This window comes from Hippocampus comes, unplaced genomic scaffold (genome assembly GCF_001891065.2).
Source record: "Hippocampus comes isolate QL1 unplaced genomic scaffold, H_comes_QL1_v1.1 scaffold148, whole genome shotgun sequence".
NCBI classification, from domain to species: domain Eukaryota; kingdom Metazoa; phylum Chordata; class Actinopteri; order Syngnathiformes; family Syngnathidae; genus Hippocampus; species Hippocampus comes.
This window is the reverse complement of record NW_017805006.1, coordinates 32331-47655: the sequence shown is the minus strand read 5'-3', so window position 1 is coordinate 47655 and position 15325 is coordinate 32331. Positions and strand designations below refer to the sequence as shown.

At 42.6% G+C, this 15325-nt stretch overlaps 1 protein-coding gene and 1 non-coding gene across 2 annotated transcripts in view; one reads left to right on the top strand and one right to left on the bottom strand.

Moving 5' to 3' along the window:
- LOC109509760 (glypican-5-like) overlaps positions 1-15325 on the top strand; it is a 60748-nt gene that overhangs the window by 23530 nt on the left and 21893 nt on the right. Inside the window, exons 4-8 of the mRNA XM_019859606.1 lie at positions 5833-6380; positions 8773-8955; positions 11166-11344; positions 12900-12959; positions 13080-13202. Of these exons, the coding sequence (XP_019715165.1) occupies positions 5833-6380; positions 8773-8955; positions 11166-11344; positions 12900-12959; positions 13080-13202 (1093 nt within the window). The remainder of the gene's footprint in view (positions 1-5832; positions 6381-8772; positions 8956-11165; positions 11345-12899; positions 12960-13079; positions 13203-15325) is intronic.
- Positions 4001-4072, bottom strand: trnat-cgu (transfer RNA threonine (anticodon CGU)). The gene has a single exon. It is a non-coding gene; the product is annotated as a tRNA-Thr (tRNA).

Here is a 15325-nt window from a genome sequence, read left to right as displayed (position 1 = left end):
TGCGGTCCTCGAGGCCAAGGACCGGCTCGAGGAACACATCACTGTACCTAGTGCTGTCAGGCGGGCTGGAGGGGGTGGTGTCACGTTGCGTACAAGGCAGGAAAAAAGAACTGCTTCGTACGCAACAGAGCGAACGAGAATAAGTGGATCCCCGAAATAGCAGACACTGACAAGGCCTTCGTCTCAAAAATATTTATTGTAAATGAAAACTCCGTCTAATGGAAAACAGAAAACGCTGGTCAAAACGAGAACCAGGAAATAATGTAATGCGAAAAAACAAAGCGCTTGCAAAAAACGGCAAGGAAAAAGATAAGCATGGGCAATAACAGTGGCATGGCATGCAATACTCCGGCAATGAGTCGCAAGCCGGAGTGCTTAGATATAGCAGGTGTAATCATTGACAAATAGGCAGCAGGTGTGCAGGCAGCACCTCCCCCCCCCCCCCCCACCCCTCAACGGACGCCTCCCAGCGGCCTACCTGGTTTGGACGGGTGAGAAGCGTGGAAATCCCGTAGAAGGGACGGATTCAAGATCCAGGAGCGGGGGACCCATTGCCGATCCTCCGGCCCATAGCCCTCCCAGTCGACCAGATACTGGAACCCCTTACCCCTGCGCCTAGAGTCCAGGATGGTCTGCACAGTGTACACAGGGTCACCATCGACGATCCGCGGAGGAGGAGGTGGGGTGGGAGAAGGAGCCAAGGGACTGGTCACCACCGGCTTTATCAGGGAGACGTGGAACATGGGGTGAACCTTCATGGCAGCAGGAAACCGGAGCTTGACTGCGACGGGGCTGATGATGGAGTCCACCACGAACGGTTCGGTGAAACGCGGTCCCAACTTGGCAGATGTGCCGGCCAAGCGCAGATCCCTTGTAGCTTGCCACACCTCCTGCCCCACCTCATAGGTTGGTGCAGGGCGTCGACGACGGTCCGCGATCTGCCGGTTTCTGGAAGCCGTGCGGGATAACGCGGCCCTGGTCTCACTCCCGTGATGGGCCCGCTTGAGGTGGCACTGCACTGATGGAACCTCGATCTGCCCCTCCTGGGACGGGAACAGCGGCGGTTGATACCCGTAGGCCGTCATGAAGGGGGACCGCCCAGTGGCAGAAGAGACGAGGGTGTTGTGTGCATATTCCACCCAAGGTAAGTGGTCGGCCCAGGACGAGGGACAGTGGAGACACACACAACGAAGGGCCGCACCCAGATCCTGGTTAGCGCGCTCCGCCTGCCCATTGGACTGCGGGTAGTATCCCGACGTCAAACTCGTCGTGGCCCCCAGGGACCGGCAGAACCGCTTCCACACTCTGGATACGAACTGGGGCTCCCAGTCGGATACAATGTCCAGAGGAATGCCATGGAGACGGAAAACGTGCTTGACGAGGAGGTTGGCAGTCTCCAACGCCGACGGCAACTTGGACAGCGGAATGAAGTGGGCTGATTTAGAGAAACGGTCCACAATGGTGAGAATGACGGACCGCCCACGGGATGGAGGAAGACCCGTGACAAAGTCCAGGGAGATGTGGGACCAGGGTTAAGGAGGAAACTGCCCCCACTCCTGAATCCGAGGCGTCCCCCTCTACAACAAAAGGGTGGTCAGGATTAGGATGTTGCAGCACGGGTGGGTTAGTGAATGCTCTTTTTAAGTTTGCGAAAGCTGAGTCCGCATCCGAGTCCCATTTGAACGGGATCTTAATGGAGGTCAACCTGGTTAACGGAAGAGCCTTTTGGCTATAGTTGCGAATAAATCTTCTATAAAAATCAGACAAATATAACCCAAGAAAACAGTGTTTAAATTGTGATTTTTTTTTAAAGGAAAAAATAGTATTCAAAGCTATCTGGCTCGGTGTAAAAAATGTATTGATCCCCTTTTAACTATCAGGAATTAATTTCTTTTGAAAGCCGGGTTCATTTTGACAGACCACACCCATGCCAAATTATCTCCAGTTCAATCAAGAGAGCATTTAAATAGAGCCTTTCTAACAAAAGAAGTCTGCTAAAGTTTCTAAAAAAATGCTGCAACAAAATGTCACAATCTAAAGAAATTCAAAAACAGAAGACAGATAAAATAATTGCTATCAATCAGCCTGGAAAAAGTTGCAACACCTTTTCTAAAGCTCGAGCCAACAACAGTGAGAGCCTTCCACAAATGGAGAAAAAAATGGAACCGTGGTGAACCTTCCAAAGAGCGCTGGAAAAAAATGACCCCAAGAGCACAGCAATGACTCATCCATTGAAGGTCTCGGGGCGTGTGCAGAGCCCAGTTGCAGAGATTGGAGACAAATTTGTAGAAAGGATGATGATTTTATTGACCCAAAGGTGGTGGAGGTTCAAAGTGAGTGGTTAGGTATCAGGGAATGGAATCCAATGGCTGCCTCATTGTCAACAGGGTGTAAAATACAGGACTGGCAGGCAAATTTGAGCAAGGCACAAAACAATCTGACAAATGCAAGTATCAAGGCAGGATGCAAATACGGTATTTTCCGCAGTATAAGGCGCACCTAAAAGCATTCCATTTTCCCCCAAACCGACAGTGCGCCCTATAATAATCCAATGCACTTTATGTATGGTGTTAGAGTCTCTTTATATTCCCCATTGAGTTGTTTCCCTGTTCGTGTTCCTAGACCATTTAGTGGTGATTATTAGCAGGACCCAATTGTAATCTAAAAGGGTTCTGCCCGACACTAATTCAGATGTGCATTCGCCAACACCCACTCAAACAAACAGACAACTACTTTGTGAGCTCTGTGCAGCCATTATGAAGTGAAGATAATGCCACAAGCAGAGTTAACGACTGACTAAACAAAGGAAGAAGGAGACAAGCAAGACTTCTCAGGATATTTAGCCCCTTGTAGATGTGAGCCTTTTTGTTGAATCAATCGTCTTCATAACCTTTGTCTTTCATTTATTGTTTTGTAATTCCATTTGTATTTGGGCTGATCCGGGATTTGAATGCGGGACAGCTCGCACCCAAAGAGAGAATCAGACCCTTACACCAATTGGTTGAGTTGGTATTATTATTCCCAGCGTAGACCTTTACAGATTGCCATTTTAATTTCAGGAAACTATTGTGATATAGTAACTCCCAGTTAAATACAGGCTCCTCTGGGATTTGAACCCTCTCGGACCCGAAGAGAAAGGCATACCCATGGATGGCAATTTTCCGCGGATACGCGCAAATCCGCCGTTTTATTTGTTAAATTGATCATTTTTGTGAATCGTCTAAATCCGTTGAGAAAATTTTAGGGGGGGTCAGGTACCTTATCGTCGAGTTTTCACGAGCTCTCCCGATCAGTCTTTCCATCTTTCGATTGTAAACAGTCCTGCGATTGGACGTGTATGATGTCTTACTTGTTGTGATTGGTCGCTATATCGGCAAATGCAAATCACAACCAGTCCGTGTTCGCCTTCCTAAACCCCTTTCTCGCGAATGCCGAATGTTATCGAGACTTGCGACGAAGCTAAAGTGCGTCAGATAGATGCGGATCTGAAAAACACGTTTCGATGGGACTGGTTGGATAGAAAGCTGACGGTGTCCCCAGTAGGAAACAGTAAAGAGGAACCATTGTGCTTGTGTCGGATTTCGTGAAAAAGCTCGATGTCGCCGGTAAAGCTCTGTGTACAGTGTGTGACGATGTCATTCTATACGGATCGAGAGGATGGAAAGCATTACAGATTCACGCAACCTCGGTGAAACAAATTTTCACTTGAAAGAATAGTGAACAATGTTGGGATTTTTTCTGTTCAAGTTTCAAATAGTGTGTAAATTGAATACATTTCATCTTCAGCATGTTTAGTGCCACTTTTGTAAGTGGCCACGCCCCCGTCCAGGCCACGCCCCCTTCTGCTTTTTTCATCACTAGCCATTGTCATCCCTGCATACCACAAGAGCAACGAGCCACACCCAAGTGATGTAGTATTAGTTTTCCCAGTGTAGACTCTGACACATTTCTCTTTTAAGTTCAGGAAACTATTTTGATGTATTCAGTCCCAGTTAAATTCGAGCTCGTCCGGGATTTGAACCCGGGACCTCTCGCACACGAAGGGAGAATCATACCGCTAGACCAACAAACAACACCCAAGTGATGTAGTATTAGTTTTCCCAGTCTGGACTTTAACACATTGCCATTCTAATTTCAGGTAACTATTTTGATGTATTTAGTCCCAGTCAAATTCGGGCTCATCCGATTTGAAAACTCGCACCTACAGCGAGAATTATAGCCCTATAGACCAGTGGTTTTCAAGTGCTAATTTTCTCAGCGTTGCATTTGACACTTTGCCATTCAAAATTCAGGTATTTTGATCTATAAAGTCACAGGTAACTCAGGGCTCCTCCAGGATTTGAACCTGATACCTTTTTCACAATAAGCGATAATCATACCCCTCGATCCAACATGCAGATCACACAACGGTATTTTTACCAGAGTTGACCTTTACCTATTGGCATTCTAATTTCACTAAATTACAGTACTTCGATTTACTGAGTCACATGTAATCAAGGGCTCGTGTGGGAATTGAATCCAGGACCTCTCACACCCTAAGCGAGAATCATACCCGGAGACCAGTGCTTCTCAAATAGTGGGGCGCACTGCGAGGGGGCTCGTGTGACTCTGGGGAACATAAGTTTTTTTGCAGAAGAAAATAGAATAAAGTGTGGTGCCCTCATTGTCAGAGAGTGCGCAGGGAGTATTAGCGCGATGGTGTAGGTTTTTTTTTGTTTGTTTTGTTTTGGGTTTTTTGCACCGAGCAGGCCATATAAAGTGCAGTAAACAAAGCCTCAGGAGACCATATGATTTTTCTTAATCGGGATTTAAAGAAAGGCGGAAAAAGACGAAGATAATGAGACAAAAGAAAGTGACCCGAAAGCTAAGAAGTCAAGGAATTGTGGGAAGCGTATGTAGCGCTTGGCTTCACTGTGACTACAGTGGGAGACGGACAAGGACGTGTTGACTGTGTCGAAAAATGCTGGCTGCGGACAGCATGAAGACAAATAAATCGAGGCGCCACTTAAAGACATCACACCTCAGTCACGCTGATAAGCCGCTGCAAAACGTGCTCATCACAGCCGTCAATAATCCTGACTTCCTTATTTTGATATAAAAAAACAATTAATAAATCAGCAGAAATTGTTTTATTCGTTTTTGTTTTGTAGACTAAAATATTTTATATATTGTGCTCCTGAGTTAATGTTGCGGAACTGAATTAGAATTGATTATTTATTGATTTAGTTTTAGTTTTCAGAATGAAATGGTGTAATAAATTGGTCAAAAATGTTTACAGTTTAAACATGGATTTTTTTCAGGCAAATTCATGCAAGAAAAATCTTTTTTGTTACAGACTAAAAAACAATGTTAATAAAGTTATTCTTTGCTGTAAGTGGAACCATATTTAATTCTTTTTCTTTTCTTTAATGCTCATAAGGATACAGTTGAATGCAGAGGTGTACTTATAACAATTTTAGAGACAAATTATATTCATAGTGGTGGCAGAGAGTTGGGGGTGGGGGGTCGGGGAGAATTGTTTTCTTCTTGTGAGGGCGGGCGTAACAGAAAATAATTGAGAAGCACTGACCAACTAGACCAACGAGCCACACCCACAAGTGAGTTTGTGCTATTTTTCCCTGTGTAGACCTTAACACATTGCCATATTAATTTCAGGAAACTATTGTTACACTGTATATATACTGTCCATTGGCAGATGTGAATTTGAATTTGATGACCATACATCAATCCTCCATCAACGATAGTAGACATACTGTCATGGGATGATGAGGAGTTGATGGTTGCAAAATTTAACAAATGTGTGGGTTTTTTCCTGTCGTCTCTTTTCTGCAGACACCTTTGAATCGCTCGTGTCCTTCACATCTAATTTGACCAGCACCTTGTTTGACAGCGCCTACTCCAGCCTTGCATCAGAATGTCGACCCCATGTGCTTCACCTTTTCAATGACATTAATCGCCATCTTTTGGGGGACCCCCATTCCTCATTGGAACATGCTGTTGGGAGTTTCTTCAATGAGCTCTTCCCACTGGTCTACCGCCGACTACTCAACCCTGGTATTGGCCACATGTCATCCCGGTCTTTTTCTTCCTCCTCATCCAGTCATGAAGACTGCCTCCGGATGACACGGCAAGATGTCAGTCCATTTGGCCCCCATCCTGGACTCCTGGTTTCCGGTCTTTCTCGTGCTCTGGGAGTAGGCCGAACACTGAGTCGATTGCTAAGATTGGCTGGGGATGTCGTGGATGCAACAGAAAAGGCAGCATTATCCAGAGCGTGTGGGCGGGGCTTAGTAAGGATGCAGTATTGCTCCCATTGCAGAGGTCTGACATTGATCAAGCCCTGTACTGGACTCTGTCTTAATGTTATGAGAGGATGCCTGGTAAGTTTACCCTTTTCTGTCTTTATGTGCATTGTTTTGATATGTGAGTCCTACTTTCCATATTGAGTAGTTCTTAATTCTGCATTGGGTCTTGCATAGCTGACCCCGAGAAAGGTGTGGGGAGACACCTTTCCTAAAAACACAAAAGGTTTGCGTTATTTACTCATTAATTGTTGACAAGAGGTGGCGGTGAGACACGGGGAGGGAAGTCACTGTCAGCACCATAAATCAGCACAGGAAATTTGGTCATGAACAGAAGGCCAGTGGCCAGTGACATATACAGGCACTGGGCTATACGTGCCGATCCTTAAAGATGATTTCAGTAGAGCAGACTAGTGCTCTTGTAATTCACTGGTTAAGTGAATGAGTTGGTCATCCTGCTATCAGGTAGGGGTCGGAGTACCGTAAGTCACATGTGTGCAAGTCTTAACCAAGCAAGGTGCTACACTGGGGCTAGAGGAAACTATGGCCCCCCCATCAGAAATATGCCTACCCACCGTTCAGCCCCACAACCAATATTTATTATCTGACATCTTTATTTTTATTTTTAAACATTAAAAACTGCACACGTCGCTGATGGTGTAGTAATAAACTTGCCTAGCTTGTGCGCGGGCAGCAAATTGTATCGATTCCGACTCAGTGACGGTGTAGATGTGGGTGTGAATGCTCGTTTGTCTTTATATGTGCCCTGCGATTGACTCGCGACCAGTTCAGGGTGTAGTCTGCCTTCCGCCCGAATTCAGGTGGGATAGCCTCCAGCAACACCCCGTGACCCTGTTCAGAATAGGCCGTGTTGAAAATGGATGGATGGATGGATAAAAACTTCACAAGTAGCCTTTCTGTTCCAATAAAATTCCTGCTCTCGCGTTTGTGCAGCAGCAATACCCCATGTGTGTTTGTAAAAGGGAGGGAGTCTTTCAGTTACTTGCGCGTTATGTTAGAGGTTGAACGTATTGATGAAAAGTAAATTAAATGGTAAAAAAAAAAATAATAATAATAATAATTGTTCCCATAATGCCACAGGGCATTTTCTTGTGCATGCGCTTATCAACACTCCGTGGCATTATGGGAAAGAATGCAGAATGGAAATCATGCACTGCAGAAAGTAATACAACCGTAAAAATTACAAGTAAACAATGTTGACTTACTTGATTTTACTAACGTATTGGTATAATGTTGGCCAAATGCTAAAAACATAGCAATTTATTGACTTGCGCAAGTCAAAGCCTCATGGTATTGTGGGAGAAAATGTTAATATTTGCAGCATTTAGCCTATATTTTATCACTGTGTTTGAGTGTATTTTGCAAATCCGTTCGAATGAATTTGCCAGTCAAAAATGTTTACCATGCATTGGCAGTTCCACGCTTCCGTACGAACATGCTTTTGGTGTCTATCATAGTTTTATTGAAAAAAAAAAAAAAACGAGATGGAAAAATCCTGACGCCGTGCCTGGTCTTAAACTTTAAGTAAAAAATAAGTCCGAAATTCCTGTCGTCAAAACAAAGCAAGTCGAGTCCAAAATAAATCTCACTCAATTTGAGCCAAGTCATCACTTGTGTGACGCATGTCTTGAGTCATACAATCTTCAGCAGTCACAACATGCATTGGACTGATAATAACGTTTTTTTTTTCACTGATCATCACACAGAAATGCATTTAGAAATGAACAATTGAGACTATGAAAAAAATAATAGTATACGCGAGAGGTATTGTTCACTATTACACACACACACACACGCACACGCACACGCACACTCACGCACGCACGCACAAACTGCATGTTACTACAGTGGACAGCTTCTCATGTTATCAGGTTACAGGGTGCATGAAAGGGTTAATTCACTCAATTGGGTGCCTCATTTAGTAGCACTGACTTAATTTGGAGTGAAATCAAAATGGTCCTCATTTAGCGGGTAAAGGTAATGTTTCGTTTGCTGTGGTGACCGTGTTATGTTAAAGTGGCTGTTATAACAGTTTACCCAACTTCCTGATGCTACAAATGCATCTGTAAAAGTATTTTTAGACTCTGCAGTTATTTGTGGTGTGAAATGGTTTTATGAATTTTATGAGTTCTGACAGTTTGGAAGGCTGTAAATGTGGAGAGGCTGACCTCTGGTCTGTGGTTGAAAGAGAACACCAGAGGCGAGGAGGGAGAATTGGTGTTTGTGTATGGGACAGTGTTGTTGCGCTTCTGTACTTATTTCTCTTTCATTTTCATTTCTAGCACATATCAACTCACAAAGTAAAAAGGGGAGAAGGACTCTTGTATTGTTTGTATCATTAGCTAGTTTTAAATTTTAACATTTTACAAAAAAACATGAATATTTTTTCTCTTCCTTATACCCTCCAATGTGGTGAAGCTTCATTTCACAATGTCATTCTTTATTTTAGGTGGGGATATCCGAACTTGCGGCACCCTGGGGAAGTTTGGTCGTATTGCTCCAAAGATTAGCTGCAACATTAGCAACCAGTAACAACCACAACAGCATGGAGCTAGCGCTGCTGGCGGTCCGGAATCATGTGAACGATGCCATCCTGCACGCCCAGCTGCATGGTCCACGCATTACTGCCATTGTAAGCAGATCAGGTTAAAACGGGGATCGGTGACGTAGGATTAGAGAGCGGTCCCACAGATGGCTGCACATGCTTTAAAATGTGTCACATGTTAAAATATCCATCCAGACATCCAATCCATTACACAGGGTTTCATTGTAAACCAGAATGAACTCAATTATGCTCACATCCATGTATAATCTTATCATTTGAATTTTGGACATAGAGTCACGAAGGGTGTCGTTTTTTTTTTTTTTTTTTCTTCAGCTCATCAGTTGGACCTCCTCACAAAAGCCTCACACCTAGATAGGCTAAAAACAGAATTCACTCTTTAGAGAATCTGGGCTTTGCTTCAGTCTTTGTGTGAATGTGCGTGTGAATCCAAATCCAGCGTCAGACAAAGGCTCTGGTTGGCAGGACAACCGATACCCAGAATGCTGCTTGTTTCTGAGTGATGAGAACGTTTCAGTGGCTAATCTCTGGACAAACAGACGACACACAAACAGCCCGCACACACTGTTGCAGGAAGCAATAGGGAAGGCGGCCAACATTTGCGAAAAAGCTGTGGACTTAGTGGAGTAGATTCCTGGGAAGTAAACAAACACATACAAACGTAATCGTGCTAATAAGATGATAGCACTTCATGAAATGTTTAATTAGGCCTTCCATTCATTACACATCAAACCAATGCTAACATCCAACCTGTTTAAGAGTTTACATGTTGTCCGTGCAAAATTTCAGGACCTGAAGTTGCGGCCAATGCAGGCGGCAAATCATTTTGAGCAATATTCTAAATATTGAAAAAAATACTGTGATTTATATATAAATAAAAAAATATATTGACATCGCTTAGGTGATGCAGTACCGTTCTACACCACGACAAACTCTTAATGACGATAACAAACATTAAATCAAGAACTCCTGCGAATGTTATGTAGTGTTGAACCACACAGTAGATCAAAATTGTATCCTCAAATATTAGCCGTCGCTCCTTAAGAGGCCATTTCTCAATTATTCATTCAGGGTCGACCTGAACAATGAAACGCTTCACCTCAAATACACAACTTTCTACTGTCTAATGATAAATAAATAAATAAATTGGTGGTGCTACTGTGTGTCTGTCATATTTAGATTTAAGGATGAATAGCTACGCAGGAGAAGCCCGGTGGTCAACTGGTTAGTGCGTCAGCCTCACAGTGCAGGGGTGCAGGGTTTGATTCCGGCTCCGGCCTTCCTGTGTGGAGTTTGCATGGTCTCCCCATGCCTGCGTGGGTTTTCTCCGGGTACTCTGGTTTCCTCTCACAATTCAAAAACATGCATGGCCGGTTAATGGAACACGCTAAATTGTCCCAAGGTCTGAGTGTGAGCCCGAATGGTTGTTCGTTTAGGTGTGCCCTGCAATTGGCTGGCAACCAGTTCAGGGTGTCTCTCGCCTACTGCCCGAAGACAGCTGGGATAGGCTACAGCACATCCATGACTCTTGTGAGGATCAGATAATCAATGGATGGATGGAAGGCACGGCGAGAACATCCAAACCCCACATCAGGGCGGCCTGAGCCCAGAACCAAAACTGAGGCTGATGGGCTAATCGCCACAGTGCTTGTCATTATTTTGTACCATATTATCCCAATTATGTAGCAATATCTATTTGTCAAGATTTAAAGTCCTTATGAAAATGTGTTTGAACCGATTACTTTTATATCTTACCTGAAACAAACACCTGGTCCTCTGTTTGTATGAGTAAATAGACACCACTGGTCACTGTTTTAGGTGATTGTGATCCAATTGTAATCCACGTTTGATACACAACTAACTTGCCAACTAACTTGAAGATCACAACAAATGCTGACAACACCCACAAAATGACCTGAGGCCTCCAGTAATAATAAATTGAATGAACCAATGATGTCATCCGTACAATCCCAAGGCCACGTTTGTCATTGGTCACCTTATTTTTTTGGAAACGACACAGGCTCTCACAAAATCTTTGGCACACTCACTTTTGCTCGAGACATGCTCTGAAGCTTTGGCACATTTCATAAAATCACGAGATATCCCAAATGTTTCAGAAAACAGAATTTTGACCATAACCCGGACATTGACTGCATGCAAACATATTCAATGAAAAGGGAACTATTTGGTCTTATTTTAGGTGATTGTGATCCAATTATTCTTTCAAAACGTGATCATTAGTTTGTTTGTTTTTTTTCCATTCTTGCTGGTTTGTTTAGGTAGAGAAAGTGTGTGGATCACAGGCAGCTACTCCTGTGATGATAAGTGGACATCCCAACACTTCACATGTTACATCACCCACTGCTCGGATGACACAAAAACCCTCAAAGAGGCGGTCTATGACCTCTCTCTCAATGGGCTCTGATGCTTATCTGAGTCTTCAGCTACAGTCTCAGAGGTGAGGTGCTTAAAGTGAACATGTATACTGGTAACAGTGTTGGGAGCAGTGGCGGGCCGTGCATTTCAACCTTAGGCCTTCAGTGACGTCACATACATACACAATACAGGCTCGTCAAGCAAGCACTTAATTTCAGGAGCATTTAAAACCATCAAGTATGCATTCACAATTAAGAGCAGGAAACTAAATTTACAGATATTGTCAAGAATAAAAAGATGATTTAAAAAAGTATGCATTCACAATACCCAAATTACGCTGTGTGATCTTAAACAAGTCTGTCCAACAAATTGCGCAATGTCGCAGTTTCATATAAGACACCAACCAAACAATAACAAACTATTCTTTGAAAATAAAGTAAACAGATCATTTGCATTTTGAAAATCGGCGATACAACAGCAAATAACTGAAAATGTTGAGCAGCTGAGATTGAACGAACTTTCGTGCACGAAGGTGACGACAATGCGCCATTATAAATTGCAGGTGAGCAGATTTATTTGATACATTTTTGTATCTTTGTCATTTTATTTTGTTACCATTAATTTAATACTAACGAAATAAAATGACAAGAAGAAATGTAAAAAAAATTCATTTACTCACCAATGTAGTGCCTGTTCACTGAGCTGCAGATCTACGCGAGTGTCCCCAAACGTTTTTAAACGCACCGTAGCTTGTAAGTGCCCAGCCGTGCTCTGGTGTTTCCTTGCTGCCTTGGTAAAACAACTTCAATTGGTAAATCCAGTGTGGCTCCAAGCACCAAATTGGTCAGTTACAAGCAATAGGCATTCCCAGCAGTACAACTTGCAGCATTTCACAGAGGCTGTGAGCCACGGGTAGCGTTCATAATTGCTTTAGGAGTTGGGCGACCTCTTCGCACAATATCCAGCTTTTCGTGGAAGGCCCGTCTTGAAAATTGTGTGGAAAATAGTTCTGCAACCAGATCAACGTCTTCTCCTTCGGCCATTTTGGGTTAAAATGCAGTGATAACTCTAGCAGGCGCTAATCCAATCTTTTTTTTTTTTTGAAAGAATCTTTATTGAACAAGTGAGGATACAATTCTCAGTAAACAGAAAAGGCGCTAATCCAATCACCGAACGCGCACGGTCAGTCTCGACGTAAGGGCTTCTAGCTGGCCCGAGTACGCAGACGAGGCTATTGCAACCTGACTGTGCCCGTTCACTTACAGCGCACAGGGGCCTGCTCTGTTTAATCTAAAGGCCCCGAGCAAGTTTAATTTACCTGGCAACACAAGCTAGCTGAAATATGATTGGTTAAAAACTGTACCATAATAAATAAGTTATTTATCTAAGTGGAAATAATATGACGTAAAGAATACAGAGAAAATTTTGTTTACATATTTATGAAAATAAAATAACAAATTAAATTTGTTATTCTCAGAAAAGTACATTTATTAAATGTACTTTTCTGAGAATGTTTAGGCCAGCAGAGAAGGCCTTGCTGGCCCTGACGGAACGCCACTGGTTGGGAGTAATCACATAGCATTACGCTCATCGAAGAGCCTATACATATCATAACTTGCAGATGTGATTCTCTTTAGGTCATTCCCTCTCAAAGGATCAAGAGGTGACAAGAGCCGCAGTCTTAAAAAATTATCAAGGTAAATTCATTCCCATTCATATCCATAAGTGAAATTCTGCTGCAAAATGAAATGCAAAAGACCGAAAAAAAAATCATTCAAGAAAATCTTGCCTTACAAACAAATCTGCATATGTTTCAGGGAGTTTGAGGGCTCCATCCAGCGATACGAGTTGTTTTTCTCAGAGCTACCTGAGATGCTTTGTGAAAGTGAAATGGAAGTTGAGCAGCACACGTGTTGGAGTGGTCAAGATGTAGTCGAGAGGTAAACATGAGCCTCAAATAATATTGCTACAATGACTTGCGTGGTCGAGCAACAAATCATGCAAGATACATCTAAGTGAGAATCTTAGGATTTAAGTTTGCTTTTTTGGGTGTGGGTTTTTTTTCTTTGGGATCAGCGATCACCAAGGAAAAGTTTGATGGTGACCATTTTCACATCATTGATATGAACTGTCTGTGCCATCATGCCGTTATTTTTGCATTCTTTGACAATCACTGGCACAGAGCGCAATCCGTGCAGCTGCAAAATATTCACATTTGACTGCTGCAAATGGCATACATTTGTTAAGTAAGATAAGAGAAGAAAACATTTATTTGTCTCATAATGGAGAAATTCCTGATTTACAGCAGCAACATTTTGAAAGGGAGAAAGTAGAAGACAAAAAGCATATAAATAAATATAAACATAAAATATAAATATAAGCATATAACCATGATTATTTTAAATAGATCATCCAATGTGTACTTTTTCTTAATTTGGACACAACAAATGTGTATGACATACTGACAAACGTGCTGTTTTAAATGTATAAATAAATATAAATCTGAGTCACTTACATGAATTGACAAAAAAATGCTAAAATATATATCTAATATGTTGCCCTTAGAGCTAAATATGGTCACCATGTCGAAACGGTGGTAGTAGAAACAGCTCTCGGTATAAAGACATGCAGTGTACAATTGCACACACCACCCCAAATAATACAGACGTTGTTCCACTATGTGTTTCATAAAACTTGTGTACCGGATGTCATTACGGATAGTTGTGCATCCCGTACATGCCTATCGAGCTATTGTCGAGTGAACTGTTATCGCAGTACTGATATATCATAATTTCTGTTCATTAAAAAAAAACAAACACATTTTGATATCTGTCATTCTAAGTGGGTTTTATGTTTGCTTACAAGTTTGGTTCACGGGAGTGTCTACTTTCTACTTAAGTCGCTCTCTGTCCTCTTTAAAACCTCTCTTTCATCCATCAGTCCACCCATTCATCCATGTATTCAACTAACCATTCATCTTTCCATCCTTCTCTTCAGACCTACATTCATCTCCTCCGGCCTCTGACCTAATTCACTTGTGTCAAGAGAGCACAGTGAGATTAAACCAACTGTGACTCTACAAATTGATTAGAAACTATGTGAGCAAGTAATAAAAGTGAGGTTTTAGCTCTTCAAATTTTTGGGGTCTCACCAAAACCCACAAATGGTTAATTATTTGTGTTTTGTAGTTTCGCTTCTCCCAGCGAAGCTTGGTAAAATAATAAAACCAGCGAATCCATTTTCAGTGTAATAGTACATTTTCTCCACTAGAGGGCGGCTCGATTTGATAAGATGAACCCATTACACCCACCGTTTTGATCTGTTCACTCTTGCTACTCCCCTTAGACGTCAATTTGCCGTGGATGTAATTCTATCCACAATACACCACTTATTATGACACTCCTTTGGAACAGATTTTAATCTCAATTACAATCATGTAATAATTTTCAATCTACTTGTGCTTGCTTCTGTGTCTATCTGTGCACATTATCAACACTTCCAATACTTGCTGCAGGGCAGAGGAGTGGGTCTTTGTGAGTGTGTTACTCTTACCTTGCAGTAACCGAAGACCTAACATCTGACCATAACAATCTCAGTATATTATCTTCAGAGATGAAAGTCCTCCAGATTTTCCCAGAATTCCGGGTTTTTCAAATTTTTATGAAAATCTGCCCGGAGAATTGAGGAAAATTTGCCGAAAATTAAGCCGGATATTAGTTGACAACATTGAACGAAGACGCGTTTGAGTTTGTTGTTTTGCTTTCACGAGCGTAGCCGTGTTGAAACACTAACACTAGTAACAGTAAAGAGATTTTCGTCTCTTTATAAACACAGTTGCTAAACCCCAGTGGAACGAACAAAAGACACCATGGACAAGACGGTTGTCGTAAAAAATATATTTGGACAAAAAGGGAAACGCACAGATTGGCAGAAAAAAAGGTCCGTCCGACTTCGAGTGTCGTCTCGGCTAGCTTAGCTTAGCTTAGCTGTTGTGTGTGACGTCGTTGCGTCGGCGCTTATTGGTTGAAATCAAAAGACGCGCTTGCGTAATTGTTCGCGCTGA